General features: G+C 42.0%; 1 protein-coding gene and 1 long non-coding RNA gene across 10 annotated transcripts in view; both read right to left on the bottom strand.

Moving 5' to 3' along the window:
• BDP1 (B double prime 1, subunit of RNA polymerase III transcription initiation factor IIIB) overlaps window positions 1-15,108 on the bottom strand; it is a 114,297-nt gene that overhangs the window by 82,784 nt on the left and 16,405 nt on the right. For 8 of the 9 annotated variants that reach the window (XR_010117049.1, XR_008652566.2, XM_055253455.2 and 5 more), the window contains exon 8: window positions 1,528-1,582. The exons of the other annotated variant lie outside the window; for it this stretch is intronic. Coding sequence is in view for 6 of the 8 variants with exons in the window: in XM_055253455.2 (XP_055109430.2) it covers window positions 1,528-1,582 (55 nt within the window). In the remaining 2 variants the exon portion in view is untranslated. The remainder of the gene's footprint in view (window positions 1-1,527; window positions 1,583-15,108) is intronic. 9 annotated transcript variants of the gene reach the window in all.
• Window positions 7,386-14,319, bottom strand: LOC134733524 (uncharacterized). The gene is made up of 2 exons (XR_010117085.1): window positions 11,895-14,319; window positions 7,386-7,503 (listed from the first exon to the last, which is right to left on the bottom strand). It is a non-coding gene; the product is annotated as an uncharacterized lncRNA (long non-coding RNA).

A 15,108-nucleotide genomic window follows, 5' to 3' on the forward strand; every position in this document is an offset into this window, starting at 1 on the left:
CCCAGGAGGCAGAGCTTGCAGTGAGCCGAGATTGCGCCACTGCACTCCAGCTGGGGCGACAGAGCGAGACTCCGTCTCAAAAAAAAAAAAAAAAAAAAAAAAAAAAAAAATTTCCAATAGAAAGCCCCCAAATCAATGAGTTGTTTTGAGATACGATCTTGCTGTGTTGCCCAGGCTGGCCTTGAATTCTTGGGCTGAAAAGATCCTCCTGCCTCAGCGACTCCTGAGAGTAGCTGCGCCTATAGGCATACAACACTGTATCCTGTTTAAGATCAATAGATTTTAAAGATATCTATTACAATGGTCTATAAAAAGGCTTTGCACTCCAAATAGACTGTTTATAGATTTATGAATTATTTTCTAACTATAATGTGTTACACTTCATGAAAAGTTTCAGGACCACTTCTCTAACATGGAATGGGCTGAGGAGCACAATATTCCAGATCTTCTAAGAACCACTCCTCAAAGCAGTTTCCCTAAAGACCCGATAAAACACTGGGTGTAGGATCCACCCACCTACCTTAGTGTCTACTCATAAAATAAACATACATGCTACATAATGTAGGTACTCTATACATTTGGATTTTTTTTTCTAAAATTAGCACTATGTCTAATCTTATGACTAAATGGACACTGAATACATTTATTAATCATAAAATACTGATAATTATAAATCCACAAAAAATATATTCCTATCCACAGGTGTGGTGAAAAAGACCTATCTTCTAATCAAAAAATACAAGAACTATTTTAAACAGCAAATTTTTCTTTATAGATCCTTTGATATCTTTCTCTAGACTTAAAGAAAAATGTTAATTTTAATGAGGATTTTAGTTAGAAATTGAAAGATATCTATCATTCCTTCAGATGAGATCTAAATTCAAATGCTAGTATATCTCTTCAGACAGAATTTCCCTAACGATCCAATGATCATTAGGAAAAAAGAGACCTAAACATCCATCCTCTTTTTTTTCTTCTTTTTGGAAATGAATCACTACCTAAAATTATGCTTATCCACTATATATCTTCCCCCATCCAATTAGACTTAAGGCTCTAAATGAAGGATTCTCATCTGCCATTTATCTTCCACCATTACATGCTCAACACCTAGAACAATGACCACCATATAGTAGGTGGTCAGTGTTACTGACTGAATGACCGATTAGTCATTCAGAACCAGAAAGAACCATCTATATAACTAATAGTACTGTCTTCCAGAAACAATTATCTCCTCCAATACAGTTTCTTCAGAATAAATAACACTTAGAAGTGGTAGCATCAATCCCTCCATAACTTCTTGGACTTAGAACTGTTTACCTGCACCTAGATGTTCTGGATAATCTCCTGCCTATATATTTGTAGCAAGTGCCAGACCCATACTGCTAAACAGAAAAATTTCAGACTGCTTCCTCTTAATGCCGATACAGGAACAAAACAAATCTAAAACACACTAGAGCCAAAGACAAAAGACTGGTCGTTTTTTAGGCTCTTCAAGTAATACTTTGTAAAAGAGGTCTTAATACTTACGGAATGCTTTGTCTATTCTCCATCCATTTGTTTTCTCTTCCCGTTTAAATTTATTCTGTTAACAACAAAAAACCCTATGGTAATTTTCTCCCATAAAACAAGCTTTTTTTTTTTTTAAATGCAGTAAGCATTAAAATGAAACTCCTAGGAATAACATACTGTTCTCTACTTAATATGTCTTTGCCAACAGGCAAGTTACTTAAACCTTTGGCTTTTTAAAAATAAGGATGAAAGATTTTTACTGAGCTTCTTGATTCTCATTACCAACAGCATGAATCAGCAATGGAAGCTGGATTTACAGAGGACAGAAAAAAATAAAGTCAACAAACATGGAAGAAGATCAAACGTATGATTAAGCTCACTGGTATTAACTTTTAAAAAATTAAGTATTCATAACAGGTTAAACCTCTGACATCATTGTTCTAATATATTTCAAGTAGCATGGAGAGAAGACTATAGAGAAACAACTAAGTGAAATTTTGAAGCAGGCCAAGTTTATCCTGACAAACTTCTATATATATTAAGGCACATTTCCTCACGTTTTTCTCAGCCCCAAAAATCCGTCCTCAGTTTACTACCAGATTACTTCCATTAAGAGGGAGATGTTTAAGGCTTAAGGCTCAACCCATCCTAAAGTCATTAGGAAGACTGAGGGCCTAAGTTTGTGTCTGAAGACGTCTGATCACGCACACACACCGCAGGAGAAGAAACAAGTAGCCAATGTTTCCCATCTACACGTCAGTGATCTGCAAGTTTTTATTAAAAGCACAAAAATAAAGCTTTTTAATTGCAAAAAAAAAAAAAAGAATATCACATAAAACAAAGGAAGTATTTCATGCCCCCTTCCTCCCTTCAAAAGAACTTAACAACTAATATGACTTGTAAAGCAATCACTTTCTTGTATTTCCTTATTGTTTATGACCCAAGTGTGTATTCTTAGATGTTTGCCCATATTTTTAAAACCTGATATGACATTAACATCTTTTAATGTACAGGTTGCCCTTCTTTCCCATTCTTTTGTTGTTCTTCACAAAACATTATCAATAGAGAAGTTTTCAAAGATAATCTTATTTCTGCCTTAAAAGATCATACTGTTATTTAAACATTTCCTCAAAAGTTAACAAATGTTACCTCCACAAAAAATGATTGGCTATAAACACTAAATTAAATGTCCTAAAAGAAATATCAGTAGGCTTCAGGCATTTAATTCTAAAACAGTGCTACCTCATATTTTACTTAATTGGTAATATAATTCAGAACAATTTAAAACTTTCTCGAAGACTGTATTGAAACTAGTCAATGATTTCATAGGTAAGAACCAGTAACAGGCCAAATTCCATGATCACAAAATAAATCCCATAATTTCCACTTCTGGCCTTGACAAAGTAACTCATTATCGACAGGTCCTACATATCCAACTCCACCACGAATGACTTTTAACAATGACAAAATATATGCATTAATTATTTTCAAGCAAAGGACAATAGTGAGAACAAGACTACAATCATGGAGAGAAGGAAAACAGACAAGATGTGCCCACGTTTACCTTGGCTCTCTGCCTGGGCTCTATTTCCTAACCAAGGAAAGGGAGGTGAAGACCAAACAGGGTACAGGGTACAGCAATCCAACTAGGCTGCAGAAGTAGGGAATCTTTAGGAGCATAGTTCTAAAAAGGAACTGTGTAGAGGGGCACCTTACAGGTCTGGTGGAAATACCCCATGGTACCTTGACCTAAGTATGGGTTGCATATGTCCAGAATATAAGGCTAAAAAGAGAACAGCTGCTAAAGGGATGAGGGCAAAAGGAAGATGGTAAAAGTCATAAAACACCATATGACAATAGTGTTCAGGTGCATCCTAATGGAAAGACCTCATTAATACCCAAATACATTCACCTCAGACACCAGAAAGGTCACCATTAGAGATAAAAACGATACCCTAGAGTAGCCTTTCTCTACCAGGGATGTAGCATGAGAATTAAGTACTAATGCATTAAAGCAGCCACTGTATGCAATGCATTCCCTTCTCTCATTTATCTATTAATAGTATAGTATTAGTATAACCATCCTTAGAGAACTTAGAAAATAATAACTCATGCCTACCATGAGACTGTTCTGGAAAAAGAAGAAAATAATAAAATATAATATAATAGTAACTCAAATTATTTTCTGTAAATCAGACGAGAAATCCCATTGGAGAAAGGATGCCCTAGATTAAAGACCAGTCTAGATCTGCCTCAACAAAGCTTTAAGGCAAGCCTTAACAGGAACAAAGAGGTTGGCAGTAAATTAACGGCTTTCCAGAACAAAAGTCAACACTATTTTTTATTCTGTTTTGTTTACTGGAACAGAGTCTTGCTGTCTTCCAGACTGGAATGCAGTGCTGTGATCATAGCTCACTGCAGCCTCGATCTCCCAGGCTCAAGCAATCCTCCTGCCTCAGCCTCCTGAATTGCTAGGGGACGTGTGCCACCATGCCTGGCTTTTTTTTTTTTCTTTTTTTGTAGAGATGGGATCTTGCCATGTTGCTCAGTCTGGGTTTGAACTTCTGGGTTCAAGCAATCCTCCCATCTCAGCCTCCCAAAATACTAGGATTAGAGGTGTAAAACACCACGCATGGCCCAATGCTCTTTAAAAAAAAAGAAAAAACATAATCCAGAAACTGTACAACACATCGTTCACAATGTCTGGTATGTTTTTTTTTTTTTGAGGCAGAGTCTTGCTCTGTCTCACAGGCTGGAGTGCAGTGGTGTGATCTCGGCTCACTGCAACCTCTGCATCCTGGGTTTATGCCATTCTCCTGCCTCAGCCTCCCAAGTAGCTGGGACTACAGGCACATGCCACCACACCCAGCTAATTTTTTATATTTTTAGTAGAGACTGGGTTTCTGTGTTAGCCAGGATGGTCTTGATCGCCTGACCTCGTGATCCGCCCGCCTCGGCCTCCCAAAGTGTTGGGACTACAGGCATGAGCCACTACGCCTGGCCTAGTATGCAATTTCAAAAAAACTCATGGCTGGCCAGGCATGGTGGTTCATATAATCCTAGGTCCTTATAATCCTAGCACTTTGGGAGGCTGAGGTGAGTGGATCACTTGAGGTCAGGAGTTCAAGACCAGCCTAGCCAACATGGTGAAACCACATCTCTGCTAAAAATACAAAAATTAGCCAGGCATGGTGGCATGCACCTGTAATCCCAACTTGGGAGGCTAAGGCAGAAGAATCACCTGAACCCAGGAGGCAGAGGTTGCAGTGAGCTGAGATTGTGCTACTGAACTCCAGCCTGGGCAACAGAGTGAGATTCCATCTCAAAAAAAAAAAAAAAAAAAAAAATGGCCGGGCACAGTGGCTCACACCTATAATCCCAGCACTTTGGGAGGCCAAAGTAGGTAGATGACTTGAGGTCAGGAGTTCGAGACCAGCCTGGCCAACATGATGAAACCCCATCTCTACTAAAAATATAAAAATTAGGCTGGGCGCAGTGGCTCACATCTGTAATCCCAGCACTTTAGGAGGCCTAGGCGGGTGGATCACAAGGTCAAGAGATTGAGACCATCTTGGCCGACATGATGAAACCCCATCTCTACTAAACATACAACAACAAAAAAAATTAGCTGGGCATGGTGGTGGGCGCCTGTAGTCCCAGCTACTCGGGAGGCTGAGGCAGGAGAATCACTTGAACCCAGGAGACAGAGGTTGCAGTGAGTTGAGACAGCGCCACTGCACTCCAGCCTGGCGAGAGAGTGAGACTCCATCTCAAAAAAAAAAAAAAAAAAAATTAGCCAGGCATGGTGGTGCGCATCTGTAGTCCAGCTACTCAGGGGGCTGAGGCAGGAGAATCGCTTGAACCTGGGAGGCGGAGGTTGCAGTGAGCCAAGATCACGCCACTGTACTCTAGACTGGGTGACATAGTGTGACTCTGTCTCAAACAAAAACAACAACAAAAAAAACCCATGACAGAGATCAAAAAATTAATTATTTTTTAAAACCCACACGACATGAGAAAAGATAGGAAAATGTGACAGGAAAAGAAAAGGTCAAAAGAAAAAGATCCCATTCCCTGGCAAGCAGACTCAGAAAAAAAAGAAAAAAAGAAACAGATTCCAATATGATCTAGATATTAGAATGAACAAACAAAAAAGTTAAAGGAGCCATTCATTACACAGATGTTTCAGGATTCAGAGGAAAGTATAGTGAAGAGATGGGGAAATCTCAGCAGAGGAATGGAAACTATAAAAAATAACCCAGAGGAGGCCGGGTACGGTGGCTCACGCCTGTAATCCCAGCACTTTGGGAGGCCAAGGGGGGCGGATCACGAGGTCTGGAGATCAAGACCATTCTGGCTAACATGGTGAAACCCCGTCTCTACTAAAAATACAAAAAATTAGCCGGGCGTCATGACGGGAGCCTGTGGTCCCAGCTACTCGGGAGGCTGAGGCAAGAGAATGGCGTAAACCCGGGAGGCGGAGCTTGCAGTGAACCAAGATCGCGCCACTGCACTCCAGCCTAGGCGACAAAGCGAGACTCCATCTCAAAAATAAAATAAAATAAAATAAAATAAAATAAAATAAAAAAATAACCAGGTGGAAATTACAGAAATAAGAAATATAGTATCAGAAATAAAATATTCACTAAATGGGCTTAACAGCAGATTGAAGACAAAAGACAGAGTCAGTGAACTTGATGCTATGACAATAGAAACTATCAAAACTGAAATGGAGGAAAAAGATTGGAAAAAGGTGGTCAGAGCTTTGGTAACCTGTAGAATGTCACATCGGGTAAACTATGTTGGTGGAGTTCCAGAACGAGAGGATTAAACAGAGAAACTATTAAAATAAGTAATTTAAAATTTCCCAAATACAGTGAAAGATACAAAAAGCTCAGCAAACTCAAAACTAAAGCTAGGCATATCATCATCACACAGCTGAATACTAAAATTAAAAAAAAAAAAAAAAAAAGAAATCCTGAAAACAGCCAGAGAAATATAATTAATCATATACGAGGCAAGAACGATATGATTACTGTTGACTTTTCATCAGAAACACTGAAAGCCAGGAGACAACAGAATGACATCTTTAAAGGACCAAAAAGAAAAAAACTGTCAAATCAGCAAAATATATCATTCAAAAACAAGGCTGAAAGGCTGAAATAAAAACATTCAGATAAATGAAAGCTCAGAAAATTTTTCAACAGAAGACCTGACATTCAGACCTACAGGAAGAAATGAAAACACCAAAAATGGTAAATATATAGTTAAATGCTAAAAACTAGCTTTTTTCTACTCAATTTCCTTAAAAGACAAAAGACTCATATATCTATATACAGAGAGAGAGAGCTGTTTTTTTGTTTTTGTTTTTGAGACAGTTTCACTCTTGTTACCCAAGCTGGAGTCCAATGGCATGATTTCAGCCATCGCAACCTCCACCTCCTGGGTTCAAGCAATTCTCCTGCCTCAGCCTCCGGAGTAGCTGGGATTACAGGCATGTGCCACCACGCCTGGCTAATTTTGTATTTTTAATAGAGACAGGGTTCCTCCATGTTGGTCAGCCTGGTCTCGAACTCCCAACCTCAGGTGATCCGCCTGCCTCGGCCTCCCAAAGTGCTGGGATTACAAGCGTGAATCACCACACCTGGCTGTTTGTTTTTGTTTTTAAGGCTAGTCAAGTAAAGCAGTGGTAGCAGAGTAGGATAAAAGAAATTTATCTGGGCCAGGTATGGTGGCTCAGCCTGCAATCCCTGCATTCTGGGAGGCTGGGGCAGCAGATTGCTTGAGCCCAGGAGTTTGAGACCAGCCTGGGCAACACGGCAAAACCCCATCTCTACAAAAAAATACAAAAATTAGGTGGGCATAGTGACACATGCCTGTACTTGGGCACCTGGGATGCTGGGATGGAAGGATCACTTGAGCTCAAGAGGTTGAAGCTGCAGGTAGCCACAATCATACGACTGCACTCCAGCCTGGGCAACAGAGAGTGAGACCCTGTATCAAAAAAAAAAAAAAAAAAGAAAAGAAGAAATTTGTCTGAACATGGGTCACTTGGTTTTAAAATAAAAATTTAATATTAAAAAAGAAAGAAATCTGTAATCAGTTGTGATCATTTAGTTGTAAACACCAGTACACTTGGACCAGCTGCCTCATTAAACTATTATAAGTTCACTGTAAGTTGAATTTAAAGATATATAGGGCTAAGTGCAGTGTCTCATGCCTGTAATGCCAGCACTTTGAGAGGCTGAAGCAGGAGGATTGCTTGAGCCTAGGAATTTGGGACAAGCCTAGGCAACACGTAAGACCTCTTCTCTACAAAAAATAAAAAATTTAGTCAAGCACGATAGCATACACCTGTGGTCCAGGAGGCTGAGGCAGGAGGATTGCTTGAGCCCACGAGGTCATGGCGGCAGTGAGCTATGGTTGCACCACTGCACTCCAGCCTGGGAAACAAAGACCCTGTCTCGAAAAAAAAAAAGAAAAGGAAAGGAAAAAGAGGCTGGGCTCGGTGGCTCACGCCTATAATCCCTGCACTTTGGGAGGCTGAGGTAGGCAGACTACTTGAAGAAAGAAAGTTTGAGACGAGCCTGGCCAACATAGCAAAACCCCATCTCTACTTAAAAAAAAAAAAAAAGGGTGGGGGGGCCGGGCACGGTGGCTCACGCCTGTAATCCCAGCACTTTGGGAGGCCAAGGCAGGTGGATCACAAGGGCAAGAGATCGAGACCATCCTGACTAACACGGTGAAACCCCGTCTCTACTAAAAATACAAAAAATTATCCAGGCATGATGGCGGGCACCTGTAGTCCCAGCTACTCGGGAGGCTGAGGCAGAATGGTGTGAACCCGGGAGGTGGAGCTTGCAGTGAGCCTAGACCGTGCCACTGCACTCCAGCCTGGTGACAAAGCGAGACTCCATCTCAAAAAAAAAAAAAAATTAGCTGGGCGTGGTGGCACGCGCCTGTAATTCCAAGCTACTCAGGAGGCTGAAGCAGGAAATGGGCTTGAACCTGGGAGGCAGAGGATGCAGTGAACTGAGATCGCGCCACTGCACTCCAGCCTGAATGACAGAGCGAGACTCTGTCTAAAAAAAAAAAGGAAAAAAAGTCAAAGCTGGGGCGTTATTTGGGGCTGCGGAAAAAACAAACAAAAGGCTGAGATTTTCAGGAGCTTCGTGGTTGGTGAATGCAACCACGTGCTGGGAGGTCAGTGTACCCCAACTCCTCCAGGAGAAGTGCCTGCATTCAAGATCCTTCCAGACCTTACTCTATGAATCTCTTCATCTGTATCCCTTATAATATCCTTTATAATAAACCAATAAACAGCTGGTTCAGTGTGCTGAACTTTGCTAGCAGCTGAGAAAGGAAGCTAGAAAGAGGCAAGCTCCTGGTGCAAAGGTTGGTGTGCAGCATAATTTAGGCCTTAGAGAAGCTGGGGTTTTAACACTTTATAAGATGTGTTTTCTCAAAGCTGCCAGTTCTTTTAGAACTCATCAAATTGAGTCTGCTCCAACCAGCTTTACAGGCAATGGATTTAAGGCAAATCTTGTGTTTAAAGAGATTTAGAAGAAGCCTGAAGAGAAAAGCGGACAGATTGTGAAGAAAATCAGTGGTATTTTTTCCTTGAAGGTGAAGAATGAATGGCCTAGGGGGTAAAGAAGCCACCTAGTGGTGGATGTAAAGAACAGAAAAGGATCAGTGCTTTCTAACTCTAACTCAGATGAGAAAGCTGACCACACAATCACAAAGACTGACTAGGACTTACTGGCTTTAGTGATTGAACTGGTAAAATGAATCCTCAGTTCTCCTTTCAAAGCAAAGGGAAAATCACTGGCAATATGAAGTTACAAAGTTTTCAGCTTCAGCCAAGCAAAGGTAAGCTGTGAGGAACTCCCTTTGGCTACTTTTGAAAATCAAGATGATATCTCATCTCACAGATAGGAATTCATATAATTTCATTGTCAGAATTTAGGCTGAAACTACACACTGGCAAATAACATGAGATAGATTTGTTTTAAAAGGTGTGACCAATCCTGGTTTTCCTAACCTCTGGGTGAATACAGCCTGATGATGAACTACTGCTTTGCTGAATTGGATACAACTGTGCATTACAAAGTTAATACGTTATTTATGGCCTGGAGTAAAACGGCGTTTCAGAATAAAATTAGGAACAGCAAAATCCAAAAAAATTACATAAACAAAAGCTCCCATTTTGCTTATGAAGTGCACCGAAGGGCCAGGCACAGTGGCTCATGCCTGTAATCCCAACACTTTGGGAGGGCGAGGCAAGAGGATCACTTGAGTCAAGGAGTTCGAAACCAACCTGGGCAACATAGTGAGACTTAGTCTCTACAAAAAAATTTTTTTAATTAGCTGGGCATAGTGGCATGTGCCTGTAGTCCCAGCTACCTAGGAAGCTGAGGTGGGAGGATCACTTGAGCCCAGCAGGTAAGAGGCTGCAGTGAGCCAAGACAGAGGCTGCAGTGAGCCAAGACAGAGGCTGCAGTGAGCCAAGACAGAGGCTGCAGTGAGCCGTAATCATGCCCATGTACTCCATGCTGCATAACACAGCGAGGCCCTGTCTCAAAAAAAAATTAAAAAAGGCCGGGCGCGGTGGCTCACCCTTGTAATCCCAGCACTTTGGGAGGCCGAGGCGGGCGGATCACGAGGTCAGAAGATCGAGACCACAGTGAAACCCTGTCGCTACTAAAAAATACAAAAAATTAGCCGGGCGTGGTGGCGGGCGCCTGTAGTCCCAGCTACTCGGAGAGGCTGAGGTAGGAGAATGGCGTGAACCCGGGAGGCGGAGCTTGCAGTGAGCCGAGATTGCACCACTGCACTCCAGCCTGGGCAACACAGCGAGACTCCGTCTCAAAAAAAAAAAAAAAATTAAGTACATTTAAGGATTATTCTGCTGAAGATGTAATTTAAGAGTTCCCTGGATGAACTAGAGAAGGAAAAGACTACCAATAGCTGGCAAGTAATTAGTGTTATGCATTTAATAACCTTAATCAGTAATAATTAATAATTCTTAAAATTTTATACTGGGGGCCACGCATGGTGGCTCACGCCTGTAATCCCAGCGCTTTGGGAGGCCAAGGCAGGTGGATCTTTTTCTTTTTTTTTTTTTTGAGACAGAGTCTTGCTCTGTCACCTAAGCTGGAGTGCAGTGACGCAATTTCGGCTCACTGCAACCTCTCCCTCCCGGGTTCAAGCGATTCTCTTGCCTCAGCCTCCCAAGTACCTAGGACTACAAATGCCTGCCACCACACCTGGCTAATTTTTGTATTTTAATAGGAGCAGGGTTTCATCATGTTGGCCAGGCTGGTCTTGGACTCCAGACCTCAAGTGACCCATCCCCCTCAGCCTCCTAAAGTGCTGCGATTACAGACATGAGCTACCGCACCTGGCCAACCTCAGGAGTCAGAGACCAGCCTGAGCAACCTGATGAAAACTCATCTGTACAAAAAAATACAAAAATTAGCTGGGCATAGTGGTGTGCACCTATAGTCCCAACTTCTTGGGAGACTAAGGCAGGAGGATTGCTTGAGCCTGGGAGGTGAAGTTTGCAGTCAGCCGAGATCATGCCATTGCACTCCAGCCTGGACAACAGAGCAAGACTGTCTCAAAAAAAAAAAAAAAATCAAAATTTGTGGGACACAGCTCTAGTGATGCTTAAAAGAAAATCTACAGGCCGGGCTTGGTTCATGCCTGTAATCCTAGCACTTTGGGAGGCCAAGGCGGGTGGATTATGAGGTCAGGAGATTGAGACCATCCTGGCTAACATGGTGAAACCCCATCTCTACTAAAAATACAAAAAAATTAGCCGGGCATGGTGGAGGGCACCTGTGTCCCAGCTACTCAGGAGGCTGAGGCAGGAGAATGGCATGAACCCAGGAGGCGGAGCTTGCAGTGAGCCGAGATCTGCCACTGCACTCCAGCCTGGGCGACAGAGCAAGACTCTGTGTCAAAAAACAAAGGAAATGTACAGCTTTAAATGTCTACTTTAGAAAAGAAGGCTTTAAAATCAGTGCTCTAAGTTTTCATCTTAAGAAGCTAGAAAAGGGAATTGAACAATGAGAACACACGGACACAGGACGGGGAACATCACACACCAGGGCCTGTTGCGGGGTGGGGGGAGGGGGAGGGATAGCATTAGGAGATATACCTAATGTTAAATGATGAGTTAATGAGTGCCAACATGGCACATGTATATATATATGTAACAAACCTGCACGTTGTGCACATGTACCCTAAAACTTAAAGTATAATAAAAAAAGAAGCAGCAGCTAGAAAAACAAACACAAAGTAAATGGAAGGAAGCGCTAAACAATAACAAAAAAAAAAATCAATAAAAACACACCAACAATTGGAAACTTAAAACTTACATTAAGAAGCCAGGTGCAGTGGCTCACGCCTATAATTCCAGCACTTTGGGAGGCCGAGGTGGGCGGATCACGAGGTCAGGAGATCAGATCATCCTGGCTAACACAGTGAAACCCCATCTCAATTAAAAATACAAAAAATTAGCCGGGCATGGTGGCAGGCACCTGTAGTCCCAGCTACTCGGGAGGCTGACTCAGGAGAAGGGCGTGAACCCAGGAGGCGGCGCTTACAGTGAGCCGAGATGTCACCACTGCACTCCAGCCTGGGCTACACAGCAGGGCTACAGAGCGAGACTCCGTCTCAAAAAAAAAAAAAACTCACATTAAGAAAAGTTGGTTCATTAAAGAGATGTTTAGATTAATAAACACTTAGCAAGATGAATTAAGAAAAAAACAGGCTAGGAGAAGTGGCTCACACCTGTCATTCCAGAACTTTGGGAGGCCAAAGCAGGCAGATCACTTGGGCCCAGGAGTCCCAGACCAACCTGAGCAATATGGCAAAACCCAGTCTCTACAAAAAATACAAAAAATTAGCCAGGCATTGTGGCACATGCCTGTAGTCCCAACTACTCAGGAGGCTGAGGTGGGAGGATCACTCAAGCCCAGGAGGTGAGCCATGATAGCACCACTGCACTCCAGCCTGGGTGACAGAGTGAGACCCTGTCTCAAAAAAACAAACAAACAAACAAACAAAAAAAAAAAAAACAAAAAAAGAGAGAGAGAAAATACAAATTATCAATGAAAGAGTATATTTGTAAAATAAACCCTTCCTCCAAGAAAACTACAGGATCAAACAGTTTCACAGGTAAATTCTATCAAATATTAAAGACAAAATAATACTAATCTTCAACAAATTATTTCAGAAAATAGAAGAGGGAGCACTTTCCAGCTCAATTTCTGTGACCAGGATAAGCCTCATATCAAAATAGGACAGACTTTGTAAAGGAAGATTACAAATCAGTATCCTTTATGAACAAAGTAGCAAAAAAATCCTCAAGAAAATGTAGCAAAATAGAGCAACACAGAAAAAGAACACACTATGACCAAATGGAGCTTATACAGGAATACAACATTAGTCCAATATTTGAAAATCAAGGTAATGTAATTCAGTAGCTTTAAATACAGTCTATTCTCATTTTTGAGATGGAGTCTCACTCCCGCTGCACAGACTGGAGTGCAGTGGTGCAATCTCAGCTCACTGCAACCTCCACCTCCCGGGTTCAGGCTCCCGAGTAGCTGGGATTATAGGCATGCACCACCACGCTCGGCTAATTTTTGTATTTTTAGTAGAGACGGGGTTTCACCATGTTGGCCTCGCTGGTCTTGAACTCCTGACCTCAGGTGATCCACCTGCCTTGGCCTCCCAAAGTGCTGGGATTACAGGCGTGAGCCACCATGCCCGACCTACTCTCACTTTTCTACACTTTACCCAACGACCTGCTAGACACATAGTAACCTTTCAGGAAAAGAATCTACATGATTTTTGAGACAAATAGCCCAGTGACAAATTTATAATTAATTACGCAGATCAGCAGAGCACTCCAATTCTAGACAATCGATTTCTAGCCTTCACAGAATTTTAACATTTTGTTCTTTTATCAAAGATCAACATTAGAAAATGAACATGAAGAATATAAACAGTTCCTTATCTCTTGCAGAAATACAAGACTATTTCATTACACTGTACAATGCCCCTTATGTAATGTCCCCAGACAATCCATGCCTAATTTAGTTCTAGAGGAAAAAACATACCTTCCTAATGGTTCCTTTTATTAATGTAATGAACATGATAGGGATGAGAAATGAAGGAAAAAGCCCATGGTTGGGTAAAGATCTCACTATCAATTGAGAATGCATTATGGCAACATAGTGTGATGACACTCAAATGCACTTAAACCCAGAAAACTTGTATAAAGTTTCTCAAGCAAAGAAACTAAAAAACAGAGGAAGCTCATCCTCTTGGGCATATAATAACTGTAACTGACATCACTGTTGTTATTAGTGCCACTGGTTGTCCCAGAGTTAAGGGGACCTAGGAAAGCAACGGATCAGAAAATGAGAACTATGTAAACTCAGATTTCTTCTCTTTAAGCTTTCCTAGGAAATTCTGAAATACATTTTGGGTTCAAAAAGCTACCCTTGGCCAGGCATGATGGCTCACGCCTGTAATTCCAGCACTTGGTGGGAGGCTGAGGCAGGTGAATCACCAGAGGTCAAGAGTTCGAGACCAGGCTGACCCACATGGTAAAACCCCCCTCTACGAAAAATACAAAAATTAGCTGGGCGTGGTGGTGTGCGCCTGTAATCCTAGCTACTAGGGAGGCTGAGGCAGGAGAATAACTTGAATTTAGGAGGCAGAGGTTGCAGTGAGCCGAGATTGCACCACTGCACTCCAGCCTGGGCAACAGAGTGAGACTCCATCTAAAAAAAAAAAAAGGCCGGGCGCGGTGGCTCACGCCTGTAATCCCAGCACTTTGGGAGGCCGAGGCGGGCGGATCACGAGGTCAGGAGATCGAGACCATCCTGGCTAACACGGTGAAACCCCATCTCTACTAAAAATACAAAAATTAGCCGGGCGTGGTGGCAGGCGCCTGTAGTCCCAGCTACGCGGGAGGCTGAGGCAGGAGAATGGCGTGAACCCCAGGGGGCGGAGCCTGCAGTGAGCCGAGATCGCGCCACTGCACTCCAGCCTGGGTGAAAGAGCGAGACTCCGTCTCAAAAAAAAAAAAAAAAGAAAGCTACCCTTAACCAAAGTACTCTGGTACATTTATCTTCTCTTTTCATTATGTAACTCTTCTTACATCTTAGTTGCAGTGCGTTTTTATTGGTACTGCCTCAAATTCATTTTAGAAATGAAGAAGATATAAATAAGAAAATATGAAACTAACATAAAGAAGATTGTACCCATATCAGAACTGATATTACTTTTCAATCAACAAAGAGGGATAAATGTAACAAAAATATCATAAGTTTAAAAAAAAAAAGGGCTGGGCACAGTGGTTCTCGCCTGTAATCCTAGCACTTTGGGAGGCCAAGATCAGGGGATTACCTGAGCTCAAGAGTTCGACAGCAGCCTGGGCAACATGGTAAAACCCCATCTCTACTAAAACACTAAAAAAATCAGCCGGACTTGGTGGCAGGTGCCTGTAATACCAGCTACGTGACACGCTGAGGCATGAGAATTGCTTGAACCTGGAGGTAGAGGCTGCAGTGAGTC

The sequence above is a fragment of the Symphalangus syndactylus genome, chromosome 18, assembly GCF_028878055.3.
Source record: "Symphalangus syndactylus isolate Jambi chromosome 18, NHGRI_mSymSyn1-v2.1_pri, whole genome shotgun sequence".
Classification (NCBI taxonomy): Eukaryota; Metazoa; Chordata; class Mammalia; order Primates; family Hylobatidae; genus Symphalangus; species Symphalangus syndactylus.